The 20787-nt window shown below is 32.8% G+C and overlaps 1 protein-coding gene across 2 annotated transcripts in view; it reads left to right on the forward strand.

Annotated features, from left to right (window-relative positions):
• BRINP3 (BMP/retinoic acid inducible neural specific 3) overlaps window positions 1–20787 on the forward strand; it is a 440693-nt gene that overhangs the window by 201142 nt on the left and 218764 nt on the right. The window contains exon 3 of one of the 2 annotated variants that reach the window (XM_007101505.1): window positions 10203–10393. The exons of the other annotated variant lie outside the window; for it this stretch is intronic. Within the exon in view, the coding sequence (XP_007101567.1) occupies window positions 10203–10393 (191 nt within the window). The remainder of the gene's footprint in view (window positions 1–10202; window positions 10394–20787) is intronic. 2 annotated transcript variants of the gene reach the window in all.

Below are 20787 nucleotides of genomic sequence, written 5' to 3' on the forward strand. Positions count from 1 at the left end.
ATTGCTGAGATGGAAACACTTTTTGTTTTCTCCTTTCAAAATGATATAAATCTTTTATTTTTCCTTATGTTTTCTCTATTTTTTCCTCTGTAGTGTCCTCAGTTTTACCCCACCCCCACTCTTCTCTGATTCTGGGAAATTTTCTTTAGATACTCCCTTGATTATTGTTTCACCGTTTTATTTTCTATTTTCTTTGGTCACATGGAGTGACTCTCCATGATAAGTTTTTGGGTTCATCAGTATTTTAGACCCGTTTATTCACTTCCTTTTCAGAGTCAATAATGAAGTGATAATATAATCGTCCAAGGATTATATTTCAGTGGTTGTTATATTTCCAAAGCGCTGTCTTTCACTGTCATCGCTGGTATATCCTTCATTATGCCCTTTCTTTTTTTGAAAAAATGTCTTTTCTCTTTTAACAGTTTTCCCCCTGAATCCTTCTCAGTTGTTCTTCCTCTATAGGTGTGTTAGCACTTTAACTGAATATAGCTTGTTTATTTACTTTGCACTAATTAGGCTGCACACCTGATTGGTTCTTTCTGTTGTGATTAACCTTTCTTTCCAGATATTTTCAGTATTTGCATAGGTTTTTCTCAAAGTGTTCTGTACTACTCAGTAGTAGTAGTCCAGCGACCTGTTTTTTTTTAAAGCAAACTTTGAGGAGGAGACATCATTTATTTTGTTAAGAATCAATAGATTATATTTATGAATTTATTTTTTTCTACATGCATATATTTCATTACAAGCAGTTCCAGTAAAGGGATGAGACATAATATCCCCATTGTGGAATAACAGTCTTTTTCTTGTGATGGAGTACCTCCCTTTGTGTTCGTTGATGTTAAGGTTTTATCATGGAATCTAAGCTTCCCTGTGGTTTTACAGGACTTCTTCCTTCTCTGGAATCCTTCTTATGCATTACAGACATATTGGCAACCTTCAGCTTAGTGGTTTTTTGATGTAACAGATTTTTCCCATCATTTTCCCAATTTCATCCTTGAATTCCCTCATCACAGCTGGGTGATCCCATCGAAGAATCTCTTTTCTTTCTCACCATCTGTGTTTCTCACTCTGAGACTTTTATTCTCTGTACTCTGAGGCTGGAGTTTGGACTCTACTATATCACTTATGAAAGCAATTAATCGTAAACCTCTTTAATCATTCAGTTCCTACAATTCTACTGCCCTCTTCTGAGAAATGTGAATTAGTCCCAAGCGTTCTTTAGCTCCTTCTACCAAACAGATATTTACATTCTGTATTTCTTGGATGACTGTTTAGTCAGGACAATAAAGGATTAATCTATAGTCAGTATATTGTTTCTATTATAATAATTTATATGAATATTTCTCACATTCCTCCCCATTTTATTGATAAACTTCTCCCAACTTCCTTCCTTCCCACCATTCTCTCTCTCTCTCTCTCTATATATATATATATTTCTATCTCTTTCCCTCTCTTTCACCATATGCTCCCTTTTACAATCCCTACACACACAAGTATCGTGCATTACTATTAAAATCCGCCTTTCAAAGTTGATGCTAATCTATAAAGAAGTTAAGTTCATTGCTTTTGGTGTCAAATTCCCTGGATTCAAGCTATTGTTAGGTATACATCCTTAGAGAAATAATTTGCACCAAAACCCTCTCATGTGCCAAAAGGAGATAAGAAGAGCATATATACCTCACAGTGCAATAGTTTAAACCAATGAGTCACTTTAAACACAAGTCTAATTTAACTATCATTTCAAATTCCATCTTGAGGTAAATGTTACTCGACAATCAGAATTTCAAATAATACGAAAATTTTGCTTTTTGCCAGTCAGACTTTAAACTTATTGCCTGTTATAACTTACATTTTCATGTTTTTAGGCAAAAAACTAGTCAAAGTATATGTTATATATTTGTCTGTCCCCTAGTAGTATGGAATTTGAGTTTGTACAATCAGTGTCTTTCCCTTGCCTTTAGGCTGACACAGATATGAAAGATTGAAGATCCTCTTATAACTGATAGCAGGACTCCTCTCCCCGAAGTGCATTAGCTAATGGAGGCTGTGAGCCCCAACTCTGTAGATTTCACAGCACTCACAGACAATGGTAGCTTTTTTTTCAACATTCAAATATATGTTTCGACTTTTAGTAGGAGTAGGTTTTTACCTAGTCCTTAGTGATTCTCAATTTAAAGCAAATAGTTAACTCTCCTAACCACCCCTAGTCACTTGAACACTCAAAGAGCCCAACTGAAAAATGCATTCTTCCAATGAGCTTGGTTTTCTGTGGACTTTAGCCAGGGCGTGCGCTCACAAGTCAGAAACTTCAGCCTTTTTCTTTCTTAGGTGGTTATTTCATTTTAGCTCACATGATAATATTCACTCCCTTGTTGTTTCAGTATGTATTTATTGAGTGACTACTATGGATCATGTATCTGAGTCTTAAGAATACATAGTTATAAAGAGAAGATGTAATCCATGTCTATGTGGAGCTTATTATATAATTGAAGAGGCAGACATTAATTGAATAACCACACAGATAAATATATTAACTACTAGGAAGGAAAAGAATACTCTGCTATGAATACATAGCAGAATTAGTTGGAGACAGGGTTGGCAGAGCAGAGAAGACAGCAATTTCCCCATGTGTTATTGATGTTTTTGAAGGGTTATATGTATATGTTTTGAAGTGGGTGATATTCAACTAATATCTTTTCTTTTTTAAAATTTTTATTTATATTGGAGTATAGTTGATTAACATTAACATTGTTGTGTTAGTTTCAGGTGTCTAGCAAAGTGATTCAGTTATACATATACATGTATCTCTTCTTTTCCAAATTCTTTGCCCATTTAGGTTATTACAGAATATTGAGCAGAGTTCCCTGTACTACACAGTAGGTGCTTTTTGGTTATCTATTTTAAATATAACAAATTTATTTTATATGAATCCCAAGCATAGAAGACAGGAGGACTAAGTGCCTGTCAGGTAATATATTTCAATTTGTAATCCATAGATTCTGACAATAGTATCCAGAGAAAAGTAACATTACCAGTTTACGTTTCACAAGCTTTTTGTGTGTAAAGTGGTATTTTGACAACTCAAGCCTGACTCAAACTGAAAGGTTATAATTTAGCCACATTGTCATAATTCATGATTTATAAATATTTGTTCCAATGTTTAAGGTAGAGGTTGTACTATTATAAAGAAATCTCAATGAAATTATTGCTTAAATGTTTAAAGAAATTATCAAATGCAGATTAATTTTTTATTAGCAGGTAACTATTCTTTTGGCATTTTTTCTTACTGATGAACATTTAATTTATTAATCTGTGCCTGGACCAAGAAAAACAATTTGCAGATTCTTTGAGTGTGGCTCTATTTAAAAATTCTTTTGTTAATTTTACTCATTAATTTCACTAAAGCTTATTACCTTGATCTATCTATTTAGCTAGCTAGCTAGCTAGCTATCTTTATACACATTGACATCTGGGACAAAAATCTGTGACTTCACAAGTGTACACACAGCAAAATTTACCAAGAAGTAAACTGTGCTCCTTGCACTGTTTTAGTTAATTGCTACAAATTTTACCTCTTTAAAAACTCTACAGAGTCAGTATTATTGGACGTACACTTATAAATGAAATGACTTTACATCAGTGAGGTTAAGAACTTGCCAAAATGTAATCAGCTTTGAATTTTGTGAACTGAATTGGTGAGGATGAGATTTGAAACTTTAGCTATCTGACTCCTAAATCCATTCTCCTTTGGAAAACTAACATTATCTAGCTCCCTAAAATATTTAAATTTATGTAAGAAGTGTAAATTTTTCAACTTAGTAACCCAAATAAGTAGTTAATTTTTTAATTATAAATTTCAAAAAAGAGACATTTGTATTTGTTTATTGCTTTTTTTCACAGGGAATCAGAGTAGACATTTTATTTTAGCTCAGTTGTATCTGTCTCTTAGCTTATCTACACTGATCAATAATTACCAAATCTGTATAATTATATGAATGTGATTGAGGAATAATTGTGATGAGTTGTAATAGATGTTAAAACTATACTTCCAAAATTTAGAAAGAAAAGCTTTTGCTTGTTAAATAATTCCCTCTCTCCTCAACTTAGAAGTAATTCATTGAAAGCATGTATGTATATTTTTTACATCAAAACTTCTGCTAACATCTCTTCAAAGGAGTGATTTAATTAAAAAATGGATAATAAATCTCTATTTTATATATATATATATACATATATATATATCTGCAAGGGTATAAGCATGTGGTACCGTTATAGTCCTATGAAATGAATTACCTTTGGGAATAATGACAGTAACTATGACAATTGAATTCTGTGGTATTTCCCTTAAAATTTGATTTAAACCTCTATTTATTAAACTACAGAAAATGATTTAAAGCTATGTAAGATTAAATTAAATCACTTTCAGTTATTTCATAGCCCTAAAAATTTAACATATTTTAAGAATTAAAATACATTAGTAGCCATAAACCAGAATATTCATTAAAAATTCTCAGTAACCCCACCCCAATCTTATATATTCAATAATATAGTCAAGAGGCTACAGGTACAATGAATTCTTGTTGCTTTACTGGGTTGGGCAATGTTTTGTTGCAATAATGCTAATTTGTCTTCTCCATTCTCCTCTGAATTTGGCAGCTCATTCAAAACACAATAGTCATTAATGATGCTTCTCAAAATCCTGCATGTAAACATTTCACAAACGTCATATTTGTGATTGTGCTTTTCTTCCAGTGTTTTTTAAATAGATTCATTCTTCTAAATTCCTAGCTTCACACCAAAATACCTCCCAAGCTTTAAGTGCCCTGCTACTGTTAAATTAAAAAAAAAAAAAAAATATATATATATATATATATATATTAGTGTATTAAGGGGGCAGGAGGGTGAAAGAGAGTGGATTCTCTACCCTGCCAACTGCTCAGCATTTAACTGCTCTTAAAAAACTGCCTTCAGAGCTACAGCTATTCAGGTCATTAGGAACATTTCCCTTGTTCTGGCCAAATGGAAAACAGCATCATTTGTGAGACGTGGAAGTGCTACAGAAAGAACGTTAAAAGAGCCAATTTTATGTATAACAGTTACACATAATAGAATTATGGGGGGATAGTATTGATTATTAGTGGCATTTCTTAAGATCAGTATGACTTTACAGATGTAATTAGAAAGTTATTACTACTAAAGATTGGCAATTCAATTTATAATTCTTAGACTGGATTTGTTCACAGATTAGTGCTTGGGTAATATATTTTGTTTTAATATTCTGTTGTGTCTGCAAGTTTTAATGAATATTGACAGAATTAAAATGGCAAGCCAACAAATGTAGTATTGTGAAAAGTAATGTAATAAAAACTTTCAGGGCTTTACACAAACAACTTTATTTAGTGTTAAGTTAGCAGTTAAAGATAAGCCTTTTCAGCAAATGCATCGTCTGATTTTATCAATATTTTTATGTTGCCTTTCCTTTGGTAGTGAGTCCAAAATATATAATATCAACAGTGGCAGATTCTGTATTTTTCAGGAACCAAGTGTACATGTGTAATTTTAAAGAAATCATGGTAGTTAATATATTTCAAATATACTGAGTACATTTATGCATTCACACAGCATTTAAATACAAATAAGAAAGGTCAATGACAATGTGGCAATGATGTAACCATTATTTAAATGGAATTTGTTGATGTCATTCTGGTTTTCCAACCTTTTTTATGAGATGCGTGGGTATAAAATTATAATATATATTGTAGAAAAGTAAACATTACGTGGACACGCATAAAAAATGATGCTTGCAAGTCAGAATTTTTAGCAGCAAACATATAACTCTAATCAACTAATGGAGGCTCCTTAGAGCCAACAAAAACATTTTCAAAGTAATGTTCCAGCTGAACTGGTTACAGTCCATTTGTGTGTTCCACAAAATAGTGGTGATTCTAAAGGGGCTGAGTTAAATTAAACAATGATTATTGTGCTGATTTCATATAAAGACTTCCAAAGGTTATGATGAGAAGATATTTATGTTCTGTGAAGGCTTCAGGTAGAAGGCAGCATTTAGTTAGATACGACAATGTTCTTATTTAATATAAACATAATGCATCTGGATAGACTCCATAGATGCCTTTGGGTAAAATGCTGTCATTATGATAATCATACCAGACAGCATGTTTTCAATTCAGCACTACATTTGCTTTGTTTTTCCAAAATTTAATGAGTGCGTGGTCTAGTGCCAACTGAAGTGGATCTATTCTTAAGGAAGGAAAAAGAAAAAAAACAACTGTGCCCATATGTTTCTAATTTATGTACAACCATTAGTTCCTTCTTGCCTTCTCAAGTTACCCCACAGTCAAAATACTCTACATCAGCCATGGTATACTAGATGACATTACTAGAAAGCAAGGAAACCAACTACTAACTCTATAATCTTGGTAGCTTTACATGACAAGATCTCCTTTTAGTTCATGCTCTTGTTCATCCTAAGAAGCTGCAGGGGTAGTGGTTGAAGGATGGGAACTTGAATCATATTTGCTGATCAAAGTCCCAGGCTGAGGGTCCAGGCTAACCTACATGCTCACACTTTATTGGTCAAAGGAAGCTGCGTGGCCACACTGGTAAATGCAATCATACGTGTGCCCAGGTAAGAGACACAATATTTGTATTCATATCTATGTCCACAGCTCATAGTGTGGTACTTAACTGTCCAGAGATGATTTCGTTTACTTAGAGTGTTCTTATCATCACTTCTCAGGATGATTTTTGTACTAACTAGGCTTTCACCAAAATATATGGAGATTATAACAGTGATCATATATCATTACAATATAAACCAAATGTGAGTGGAAATGAGAGATCTCAGTTCTCAAACCAGCATTTTTTTTCTACTCAAATTATACTTTTGGGATACACACAATAGAAAGTAAAATATTTTACTTCATTCTTTATATGAAAATATAAAAAAAACTAGGAGAAGAATTTTAGATGAAGCTCTGAAAATTAAGAAAACAATTTGCTATGGTTACTAACAAACCTGTTTTTTAAATTCATTCATTCAGTTAGTTAGTTGATTGGTTGATTAGTTTAGTTATAGTTTTAGTTTGGTGATACTCCCAAAGAGTTTGTCCTTTACTTTTGGTGTTGCATGGCAGAGAGGATAAATTAATCAGATGGGGTGGCAAAGTGTTTTGTCCCACTGAAATGTCAAAAGGTGAATTGAGACCATAAACTTAATTGAGGTTAATATACTGCAGTAATAAAAAGCATCTGATAGATGCAGAAAGCTCCCTGGAAGGTTGTCCATAGTCTTAGGCTCTTTATAGCCTTCTGAAGTGTGTGACTATAAGGGAAGAGAAAACATATTCGAAGTGAGTTAGATTAGCAACATTTATATCAAGGAATTGGGCAGAGGGGTTGTGCTCAATAAGCTACTGGCCTACTTGTATTTTTGCACATAAAAATATTGTAAAGCCATTGAACTGCAATTTTTTCATTCATATTATACTTCACTTAGTATAATTTTGGTACCCTTGAGGTCAGAGCTTTTCTTCTATTAATCTATATTACTACCAAGATATCTGGTAGTTATGACAATGAGTAGCAAACCATTAATAAATTTTCTTGTTAAATTAATGTTATAAGCTGATTTCAGAAAATGATGTAAATTTGTTATAGCTCTTTCATATTACATCTATTCTTTGTCAAATTTAAGGGGAACAAACTAAAGAAAGTTGCAAATATTTCAAGTCAGAATAGATCATGGGTTGGTACTGATTGCAGGTTGGTATTATATATTTACAAATTGTTAAAAAAAATAAGGGAGGCTAGAATGGCACTCTCCCAATATGTAGTTACCCACAGCCATCTAGCAAGAAATACTCAGCAGTTTAGAGAAAGTTTGTATGGGTTGTAAAATACCACCATTGACACAATCTTCTTGGTTCTTTAAGTCCAATTACTTCACTTAGCAATTCACATTTTAATTTATGAGAATATACATATGAGTTTATAACTTTGGTAATTTAAACCATTGAAAAAGATATACCACAACTTTAGGGTCAAGTTATGTTACTATCCCTTGATAAAATTATAAAATTTTTTCAGCAAATAAAAAAGTAAATGTTTGAGGGTAAAGTTTGGAAATTAATGAGCAGCTATTATTTAGGGCATGGTTTAATAAACAACTTCTTAGAAGCATTGTACTACTATATACCTTATATCACAAAATACTAAAACTTAAATATTTTATTTTAAATGCTCTCCTTCACAGTTTTGAATATGTATTTACATATGTATATTCTACATATATATTGAACACACACATGCACAAATACATTCAGGTAAATCTCTTACAAGATGAAAAGACAAAAAATTACTGATACCAATTAGGTTTGGAATGATAACAATGACATTCTTACTCTCTTCTGAGAAAATATGAAGTAATAAATCCAGTATAGTATCTCTGAAAGCCCAAGATTTACTGAAAAGAGAGCACTTTGAGTAAATTTTAAAATCAACATACCAAATTACCTAATCAGTAGTTTTCTTCAAAGTATGTTCCCCAGAATAGCAATACTAGCATTGCTTGTTGAAAATGCAAACTCTTGACCCCATCCAAGGCCTCATGTATCAGAAACTCTGGGGTGGAGCTTCCAGGTGATTCTAATAGGTGCTGACATTTGAGAACCATTGGTAGAATAATACTATTCAAAACTGTTTGGATCAGCTGATTTGCAGAGGTAATAGCCAGAGTTTCTCAATGAAGGAAACATTAAGTTGACTTATTTTCAGGCCAAGGCCTTACCTTGATTCCTTAGTGAATCTTATAATTAACTTCCAAAAGACTGGATGGATTGTGTGGCTGCCAGATGTGTGTCACAGGAACAGATTATTCATGGCGAGCGACTCTATCAGGGACATGGTTCTTGGTCCTGGAAGTATTTACTGTTTTTCCTTATTCTGTATAAACCTATTTTGTGCTTCCCCACATCTAGCCTCTTTTATTTTTCCTTTAGAGACTAAGTATCAAATACCACCTCTCCAGAGTTGCCCTCTCAGGTCACTTAAAATAAAATAGGGCCATCCTGTCCACAGCCCTATGGGCCATCACAGCAGTCTACCTGTGGTAGCTCTCAGCCCTTGTCACAATCTGGATGTTTTTAAAATTTAACTTAACATCTTTATTTTATTTATTTTTAAAACTTTCTCTAGAATGGGAACTCCATGCAGAGTCTGGTTCACAGATGTATCTATCATGCACCTTTTTGTGGTGCACTCGAGGAATTTTTTGGAGGCAAAAATATAAATAAGTATGGCAAGTATTTATACAATATCTAATCAACATTTTATTTGCTAAGTAGTAACAGAGTTAAATTACACACATAGGAGTGTTTAAATCTAGTAGAGGGAAGTCTTCTCTGTGGAAGGTGTTCGAGATTTTATCAGACCACTCCTCAGAAAAAAAATCTGTATGGTTGATATCAGGCAATCCAGTTCACCATAGTTATTTTCTAAGGTATTATTAGGTTGAATTTAACTTAATATAAATGTATACATTTTTTATATATAAATCTTTCATAATCATATTTGCTACTTCTCTAATTTGACCATATCCACCTTAAAAGTTATTTTGCATCTTGAGTAATTACTAATTAAGTTGAATTGGGGTTTCAAATTATGTTGTAAACAATAATTATTATAAAAAAACAGTTTTTCTTTGGATCAAATTTTAAAAAATTCTTCTACAGCGCCTTAATATTCTTGAGGTTTGACAAGTTCCCACTCTAAAGTGAATAGAAAATAATCATTAATGATGAAAATAAATTTATTCTTTTTTCAATTTCCATTGGAAAATGATAAAATATTACTTTAGTTGTCCTTTTAAAAAATAATTCTACATTAATATTCTATACATAATGAAATCACTTTTATAAGTACATTTATCCTTTGGAAAAAAATCGGTGGAGCCTGTTGCTTTAAGTGGTTTATTTTTCCTCTCCGTGACTTGGTTTCAGGATATTCACTCCAGCTACATAAATTATAAATATTGCTTCTCCTACTTACTCATAGCACATGAAGTATTATTACAAACAAGAATCATTGTAATGTAGTGACCCCAATGAAACTATCAAGTGAACTTTTCAAATGAAAACATTCAGATAGATTATGTATTTACGAGTAAAAATAAATTTGCTTTTCAGGGAGTTTGGCCGCTGGAAAGTAAATAACCTTGCAGTTGAGAGAAGAAATTTCCTTGGCTCCCCTCTGCCTCTTGCCCCTGAATTCTTCCGCAACATAAGACTTTTGGGACGTCGACCTACCCTTCAGCAAATCACAGAAAACCTTATCAAGAAATATGGGACACATTTCTTGCTATCAGCTACTCTGGGAGGTACGACTCTTTGAAAATATTTGTGCCTGTGTGTGCTTGTGCATAAAACTGTGTAAGTCAAGGAAAAGTGTCGATTCATCCAAATCACTGCAGTTTGAATAATCCTAAATTTCATTCATTAACTTAATCAAAACATTTATTGAGTTATTACTAAATATCTTGTATGGTGATCACAATGATGAGGTAGAGGATTTTCACTTAGTTTCTGCCTGAAAGCAATTTACAAACTAATAGCCTCTGTTAAATATAGGCATAGTTATTACACTCTATAATGCAAGGTGATGAGCCAAATTTTGTTTAAAAATTGAATAATAAGCAATCAAGTCACAGCTGGGACTTCAGGTTACAGAGAGCAGGAAAGGTCCCAAAGTAAATGTTGAAATTCTAAAATTACATTTTTTAGAGCTATTTTAACATTTCTGATTGTAGTTGATATAGGATGTGAAGAGAGTAATAAATAAATATCAATGAAGATGCACAATATGAAAGTAGAGATTAATAATGTCACCCTCCTCAATGTGATGTAATATCATTAAATGTGTGTTTTATCATGGTGATGTATAATTCAGTATTTTGAATACACTTAAATGATTTGGGGGGAGATAGTGTGTAATAGGAAGAAAATGACATTTTTCTAAAACTTATAAATACCCCAGAATTCTGTATATTTAATTTTGTGTAGGACTTTAAATAATGTCCAAACATTCCATTTTAAATAGATTTTAGTCTTTCCTATAATAGGAGCAGTGGACAAAATTGGATAGGAATCACCATGAAAACAGTGATTCCCTGCTCCCATGTCAGTTTCTCAGTTAAGTTTACCGAAGCCGGGCAGGCTAGTTCACACCAATGGTGAGGTAGTGTGAAAATGCTTTTCATTTTCCCAGTCTTAGAGGATGTGTCTTATTTTCTGTTTACCTGCCAGTCCAGTCTGTCACCAAGTCACATCAGTTTATTCCTCTAGAATATATCCCGTATCAAACTCTTTCCTGACTTCCACCCCAATGTCCCTACACCAGGTCACCACCATGTTTCTCTTAGAATATTCCTAAGGTCCATCCTTCACACAGATCTTTTAAACTTGAGTTGGGTCAAATCATTTTCTGTTTTAATTAAAACCTACAGTTAGCCACTTGAAATGAAATCCAGATGTCTTTCTGTGGTTTCTTAAGGCAACACGTGAATGCTCTGCCATTGGCTTTCATCTCAAACCTCATCTGTTCTCTCTCCTGATCATGCTCTATGTTTCAGCCACAAGGAAACTTCATATTTTTCTGCTCAAATGTTACTTTCTCAGAGAGGCCTTTTCTGATCATCCTACCAGCAACAGTGCCCGTAGACAACCAATATTCTCTACTGCTTCATGATCTCACTCTGCATTCTTCATAGTATTTATTATTATGTGAAAATTTTTTATTTTCTTGAAAACAGGAATCTTGCCTGTATTTGTTACCAATTTACTCACGTAGTTATTGTGGATGGAAAATGTCATCTGCCATATCAGTAAACAAAGCATGTTGCAGCCATCAAGCCAACAGCCACGGCAGCTGCCTCCGACTGTGCACCCTGAGGGGACTCAGGATGGAGAAAAGCAGGACACTGGCCCTAGAGAGTTCAGGTGCAGGTCAGAGGAATGATTTCAGGGAGCCCAGACTCTTGCATCTTCCCATACATAGAAAAGCGCTACATTCATTAACTTGAGATGTCCGGTTTTCTTTAATTAACAGCAATCTTTTGATGTTCCACTACCTGCTTTTATTGCAAAACTCCTATATATCCTGGCTCATCCCTTCCTTCTTTGGAGCCCTCCCTCAGAGCGATCTGAGATGCTGTGTTCCGGCTGAAGTCTTCCATTGTGTCCACCAAATAAAACTTAATTCTCAACTTTTAGGTTGTGAATTTTTTTCAGTTGACATTATAGTAGTGCTTGGCACACAATAGATTCTCATTAAATACTTGTTAAATGAAAATAAGTGAAACTACACTTTGCTAGGAGGCTGAGGCTGCCCAGTCCACTAGATAAACATCAAAACTCTGAAATGGACAGAGGATAATTGAGATCTAATTCAGGAAGAAGACTGAATGAGAAAGAAAATCCATGGATCCAAAAAAGGTCAGTTAAACAAATAGATTCAGAATTGGAGAGAATCACGATGAAAGGGAGAGCAGGTGAGCCAGGCATGGAGAGGGTGGAAAAAGAGAGATCCCTGGATACGCCAAAGAAACAAGTCTGCCATGTAACCCTAAGGAATTAAAGGCAGAAGATGTGGGGGGGTTCAGGAGGACAGAAAAGGTTAGCTGTGAATATGCACTCTCTCTCCATTGCTTTCCTCCATAAATGAATAATACTAAAATAATGAGATAAAGAGATCAGACAAGCCTGGTGTTGAATCCTGGCTCCTTTTTTTTTTTTTTTAAACCAATTGTGAGACTTTAAAAACTGTTAAGTAACTTCACTGATTTTTAGGGGTTTTTTTTAGTTGAAAGGGGGAGAGTAACACCTGTGTGACAAGGCTTTGGGAAGATTAGTGTAAGTGTAGGAAAATGTCCTTGGCATAAACATGCCATGAATTAATGTTATTGCTGTTGTTACTACAGCAGTATGGATAGCAAAACAATGACAAAAATATCCCCATAATTGTGAAAACTGATTCTTTGAAAGCTGTGTCTATTTGGCTTAGTATTGGCAATGATTATTAATGTAATAAAATCTGAAGTAAAAGTGAAAATTAAATTATTTCTATAACATCTCCTTTTAAAAAGTTCAGTGGTCTTGAAACACACCCTAGGTTTTGTACCATTGTATCAACAATACAGAGTTCCCAGAAGAATTTCAGAACATGAAATGTATTCTTCAAACAAGAAAGGAAGGAAGGGACAAGGGGGAATGCAGAAGAGATCAAAAGTACAGATGATTCTGAAGGACATTTTTGTTCCTTAGTAGCAAAATTACGGTGACATTTTTATTTATTTCATTGTTTTTGCATTATGAATGCCACATTGTTGTCTTAAAATAGTTTTTGTTTTGCATGTTTTTAGTTTGTTTTTATAAAGGGGGTTTATAAAAACCTTTGTGGTAAATCATTTCTTTGGGTTGATTAATAATGACAATACGCTTTCTCAAAATTGCTTTACTTCAATTATCTAAAAGCCTAGTTCAAGCACTTTTTTCAATGGTGGGGAGGGTGAAAGAATAGAATTGCCACCCTCACTTGCCTTCTAATCTCTGACCATTCTTTGGATTTAGTGTTCCTGGTATTTTCTATTGGAATTCTCTTTTTGTCTTTAAATGTTACTTATATTTTCCTTCAGGAATCTCTCTGTTGGGTGATGTTAATAATTTAGCTAAAATGCATGAAATTAGTGAAGTAGCTTAAGGATATAAACTGTTTGCAATTAAAATATATACTAGGTTGATTTCAGGCAATTTTTAAATTATTGCTGTTTTAATTACACTAAGTCTTTTTTGTTGCTGTAAGTGTATTTTAATTTCATATGTTTTACCTGACTGAACATGAAATTGTATTACTCTATTTCTTAAAAAATTGAGATTGGTGGTATTTAACTTGAGCAAATTCTCCTTCTCTCTCCTTAATTGACCCACATTGAGGAACAACTCTAATATTAACACACTGAGGATGTCATGTATAGAAGCAAATATTTTTAACAAAAAACCAGTTTTAAAAAAATTATTTTCTTATTTTTTATTTTTAATTGAAATATAGTTGATTTACAATGTTGTGTTAATTTCTGCTTTACAGTAAAGTGATTCAGTTATACATATATATATATATATATACATTTTTATACTCTTTTCCATTATGGTTTTTCACAGAATATTGAATATAGTTCCTTGTGCTATGCAGTAGGACCTTGCTGTTTATCCAGTCCATACATACTACTTTGCATCTGAAAAAGCCAGTTATTTTATAAGTAGATGCCTCCTAAGTAACAAGATCTTCAACTAAATTTAAACATTTTTCAAAACAAGTTGAGTGCAAGATACTTTCTACCAGCATTAAAGCAATGAAAAGGAAATAAATGAAAAATATCTTTTTTTCCCAAGAGTTATTTAGTACATCATATTATTGACTTAGACATAAAACTTGGGATAGCATAGTTGAAGCCTTTAATGGGATATTTTATGATAGATAAAGCCAGTGATTGAATTATCTTCCTATAGGGAAAAATAATTTATAAAAAACCTTCTTCAATATATATCATTTTCCCTATTTGTTTCATCTTATAGCTTCCAGACTATTTATCAATATAGTAATTTAGCTTGCTTCTATTTGGGATAATGATATCTAAACTCCATCACTGTTTAAAAATCTAAAATAAGTTACTCAATTTAAAGAATCAACCTTGAAATAGATTGTACTCCTGGGATATATTGATTTCTAGCTATGGAATATATTTCATGACTTTTTATAATATATTTCATTATAATACAATATATGACAAACACTGAAATAAAAGTGTATCTTTTATTTCAGTGAATATAGAAATACAAATAAAAAATAAGTGAATGAAAACAAAAAGACCTTAAAATTGTTGGGCTTACTGAGCAGAGGGTGTTTGCTAAAAGTACCAGATCAGGATTTTAGATCCATAGTAAAGGACAAAGGACTAAGGAAGATGAAAACCAAAAATGCATTTAAAAATTTATAAAATTGTTATAACAAAATATTTATAGTAATTTTAAATGTGACCTCATCTTCACTTCCAGAATTACACAGACTTGTCTAATTAGTCCATAGGCTAAGCTCTGAGCCACTCACAGTCACATGAGAATGTGAACACCTCCTGGGTGAGGCTTGGCTCTCTAAAGCTTAAGGCAGTGAGAAGCTGACGGAAACAGGTGCTCTGCTCTCCGGACAGCACATCCTAAAGAGGAAGAAGAGCAAGAGGCTGGGTTACTCATGCCAGGCCCTTCCCTACACCCAGCCTGTCTGTCAGCTCACTACACCTCTGTGGGTGGAGTCAGGAATGTGGACACAGTGAGGAATTTGGAGGCAAAATAGCTTCCCTCCAAAGTACTCTTCCTGATAGAGATTTTTTTTTTTTATTGGACCAAAATTCATTCTAGGAGCAACTGGATAATGTATTAAGATTTGTTCATTTACAACTTTAAAGAATATTTTTCATTCTCAGCAACATAAAAACAGTTCCATTTTTACCACTGGTTTTGAATGCATAGTTTTAAAGGCCATAATTAAAGTTTTAGCAGAAAGAGTTACATTTTTTTTTTCACATGCAAGTTTGTTTTTGAAATTTTTTTCTGAAAGTGCTTCTTCTGATCATGTATCTGCGGTTAACATATTGCTCAACTTAAGTATTTTGTCAGGTATTTAATTTTGTTAAATATAGAAAATATTTTCTCCATTGTTGGAGTGAAAAAAATGCCTGATTGTGGTCCAGAGTAAAATTAACTTACTACGGCAATTATTTAAAATAACAAGTACTACTTCAGTGACTACATAGTATATAACTAACTATGCCTGCAAGGTAGCTTATTTAGCTCAAAAGTTTTATGGTACATATTTTTTGTGTGTATATCTCTCAAAGAAAAAACAGAGGTAAGCTGGGATAGGATAGAATATTAGTTAGTTTTTTTCCCTATATTCTAGCATCCCTGTAAGTATAGGACTCCAAATATCCTTGTTTAATTTCAGAAATACTCAATCCTCACTTTTTACTATGTGAATTACATTCTGCCTAAAGTATTTACAGATAGTTTTTAATTCTATGTCATGTACCATCTTCTTTCAAAATAGATTAACAACTGTCTTTCTCATTTTCACTTTGTCTCCTCTTAGGAGGTACAAATCCTTTTATTTTAGTTTATCTGTAATGTAATTTAAAGAAGTTACTCTGCCAGGATATGTAAATATAATTTATTTCTTAATTAAATATAAATAATTACTTGAAGATACATGGAATGTGTGCATTCCATGAGAATGCATATTCTGTTGAAGAAAAAGAACTGAAAGGAAGAAAAGAACAATTTTCTGAAGCTTTATATCCCAGGGAATTATTAAAATAATGGTACTGCCATACTGATATTAAACCGAATATTTACTCATACTACTTAAGATTAATTATATCAGTTCATCTCTCTGTCTCTCCTTTTTCTCTTTCACTCATCTCTAACCCTCTCATGTTTATCTGGTAAATACAATGAAAACTTTGATATTAAAATAATATTGTTAATTCACTTTTGATGGTTTATAAGGCAGCTGTCTACTAAAGTGATTTGAGCCCATTTATAAAAAAAATAATAAAGATAACAAAGAAGATGAAATTAAAATTGCTATGTCAGTTGATCTTAATAATAGCATTCTTGGCAACTAAGTCAAAAGATAAATGCTAAATTTTAGAATTTTGTAAATATGATTATATACTTTCTTGTTCTTTGTAGCACTTTAATAGGACAGATAAATCACCTGTCTGTTTATTTGACACATACATACTGAGTTACCTATAAAAATGCAAAGATTCACTACCTTTCTTAAAGGAACACACAGGTGACTGATACAGACAGACATTTAAATTGGTAATAAATTTTACTGTGGTTTAGAGCCTCGTTACTTGAGTGTGGTCCATGATACAACAGCATCAACATCACCTTGGAGCTTGTTAGAAATGCAGAATCTCAGATTCCATCCCTGATTAATGAATCAGAAACTACATGTTAACAAGATCTCCAGGTGATTTACATGCACGTTAAGTTTGAACAGCACTATTTAGAGTATCTATGTAAATTTGGAGAGTACTTAAGTGTTCCAGAAATCTCGCTTCTGAGAATTAATTTTACCAAAATAATAGCAAGAGTCTGTAATTTTACATAACAAAATGTTCATTATAGCATTGTCTGTAAGCAGCTCCAAAATAGAAGTACCTTAATTGTATTTCATTCAGGATGCATTCTGTTCCGTCTATCCTTGGAACAATATATTTCCAGTTACTCTTTTTTCATGTCATCGTTCTATAGAGACTGTTGTATCTGGGCAATTTTATTTAGAAATTTTTCAGACTTTTTAGGGGGGATAACTGTTAATAATTATAAGATCAGTTGTTTTCTTTTGGAATGTTTTGCAAAACATATTATGTTTCTTTGTCAAAGCTGTAGAAGACTAGCTATTTCCTTCCAAAAATATCTTGCAGATGCCAATTGGTGTTAAGCCAACATGTCTGTTTTTTACTGTCTTTATATATTTGCCTCTGCTCCTTGTTAGAAGCCTATTTTTCTAGAATTTTTTCCCTTTTGTATGTTTCTAAAACACCGTTTTTTTCTACAACACTATGTTAGTGGAAAGATACATGTCAGGATGTATACCTTTTAACACATTAAGCTAGGGAAGGATGATCATTAGTAGTGAGAGTAAAGTAAAACACTGTGAAAAGTGAAATAAAATTTCAAAAGGACAGTGATACTTAAAATATAGTAAAACTTAGGGAATTTTTTAAGGAATAAAAAACACAATGAATAATATGATCTGTTATTACTAACAATAGGATAACATTTTTGAACTAAAACGATACATCAAAAGTAAAACCTACAAACAATTATATTTAAGCTATATTTGCACTGGTTATTCCTGTGCAAAGAATTTCTACTCAAATAGCAGTTTTTGATAAGTAAAACTCACACAAAAGCAAAATAGACATTCACAATAAGATTTTCAAGTATAAGGAAGTTGAATGCCCAGAAAGATATTTGCCATAAATGTACATTTTTTTCCCTAGGTAGAACGGTACACATTACAGGTCAGGATACTAGTCCAAGGGCAGTAGCAATGATAAAATAAAATAAAATACAGCCAACATCCAAGAGTTACCTTCATTGTAGTTAAAAAAGAAATAACCTCGAATCTCAGTGCATTACAACTGTAATGGTTGTGTCTCCCTAATATTACATGTTTTGACTGTGGATCCCCTGCGATTCTGCTCTGAGTGTTGTTGGCTCATTCTGGGAATAAAGATGAGGAAGGCCCTCTTCGGAACATGCTGTCCTCCTGGCAGAGGGAAAAAGCAAAAAAATGAGTATAACATTCTGATGCCTCTCAAAACTTGTACTGAATCATGACATAGCTGGTTCGTATGTATTCACTGATCTAAACATTTTTATTTTCGATACCAGGTTAAAGGGCATCACTTGTTCTTTACAATGGACTATAAATACATGTATGCATGTTTACATCCATGATAGAATTAAAATTGCAAAGAATAATCTGCGGCATCTTCTTGATTTATCCCTAGGATTCTTTTACTCATTCTCTTATCCATTGCTTTTTGTTCTAATATTTTGAAAGTATTACCTCTATCCCCAATAACTATATATAAGAGAATGCCAGTTGAGAAAATCCAAGTGGAGAGATAATTGTACGAAATTTCTTTCATTTCTGTTTGTCATGGACACAACATCAATTACCTGAAAACCAGGATAGAAAAATACATAATTGTGAGGTCCACAATGTATCAAATATATCTACTCCTACCCTATGAACTAATCATAGGATAACATTAAAGTCATGATTTTTTTGTTTTATTGTCCTGTTTCTCATTCTTTATGAAAGCATCCTTCAATATGTGCTTTTAATGTCCATAAACTACCACAGCATTTTAGTTGTAAAACGCACAGCTGCATGATTTCTATGTGAAATAATCACATCTTTTTATCTCTACAATCATTAATCCTTTTCACTTTCTAACAGACTCAGAATGTTGAATCACTTCAAAATCACATTTAGTTTTTACAAAATGGGTGGATGTCCTTTGGCACTCTTGTCATGCTTATGAGCTGCAGCTGGTTTAAAAAATGTGAATGAAAATGACATTTGAACACATTTTTAGTTGAATAATATATTTCACTTTTCAAATCTGAATATTTTTATATTGAGAGAGATTTGCAATTAAAGTTGAGAATGCATTCTTCTTTCTTAAGATGACTATGAAAGTCTCAAAGAAGGTAAAGACCATGAATATCACAAAAGCATGGTAGTTGTGTATAATTTGAAAAACAGATCTCTTGGAGGAAAGAAATAGCCTTATTTTCCATCTAGACTGAATGGCCTTGTCAAAATATCTTAGATATTTAACAATCCATGATGTACAAAACTTGGAATGTGGCATAAGCTAGGCAGCTTACATCACCTAGTTGTCTGGTCTGTTGTAAGTAAGGGTTTAAAACAAAGCATTCATAAAAGAACAATTACGATAATTTAAACTGCAGATTTAAACTGCCTCACATGCTTGACTGCAGTGAAAGCTTTTGCGTACATGGAGTAATGTTCCATTGTGGAGAAGAACCACAAGCAATTTATGAATGGCTTCTCTTTATCTGCTTATTGGAAGGATAACCAACTACTATCTTTAGTAATCCTATACATCCTGATTAAAAGTTCCACTAGAAAACAATTTTGACTAAGATCAGGTTTCTGTGGTGAAATTTAATATCTATGAAATTCTAACTTATGAAAATTTAAAAGCTCTTCATTTCCTGTTAGGCCCTAATAAAAAAGGAAAGGAGCGGAAATCAACATTTATTGTACACAGCAAACGTGTTGTGTCAGACTCTAAAGAGGAACTGTATTGTTTAATCTTCTCTAACAGTTGAGAGTGGGATATTGCCTCTGTTTTAGAGATGGGAATGCTAAGGTTATGTGTGACTTTAACAAAGTCCTACAGCCAACCGGTAGTGGGACTGTGGGCTATGAGGATAAGCCCTCACATACACCTGACTCCAAAACTCATGCTTTCCTTTACCTCAGTATATCATTAAATTTTATCAAATTAAAAAATAAACAGCAAAATTAATAATAAAATTGTATTAATATTTACAATGATGTTTTTCCATTTGATTTTCCCTGTTGTCTGTAACATATATTTATTCTCAGCATAGAATGCTAAAGACACATTTACCTGTACCTTACAAGCAAATGTGAACTCTGTGAAAAACAAAAGAAATATTTCAAAAATCTCCAGTAGATAGAGAATGAAAACTTCAAATATTCATGATGATGTTCATGGGCCATCATTTTGCTACCTTCATCTTTGATTGCTGAAACATATATTAATGTTTGTCTTCTCCTTCATATTCTTATAATGAGAAACACGCTGAAATAGTTAATCCCTAGCTCTTATTTTGTGTCATTTTCCAGTTGTATCATGAGACAATCTAACATTTGTAAAATATTCTTAAATCAAATTAGTTTGAATTTGCTTTTTATTTTTTTTATCCCTTACCCTTATACCACCCCTCCCTTTTCCCCTCTCCCCTCTGGTAACCACTAGCTTGTTCTCTGTATCTGTGAGTTTGCTTCTTTTTTATATTGTTCACTATTTTGTTGTAGTTTTTCGATTGCACATATAGGTGATATTATACAGTATTT

Source organism: Physeter macrocephalus, chromosome 4 (assembly GCF_002837175.3).
Source record: "Physeter macrocephalus isolate SW-GA chromosome 4, ASM283717v5, whole genome shotgun sequence".
Lineage (NCBI taxonomy): Eukaryota > Metazoa > Chordata > Mammalia > Artiodactyla > Physeteridae > Physeter > Physeter macrocephalus.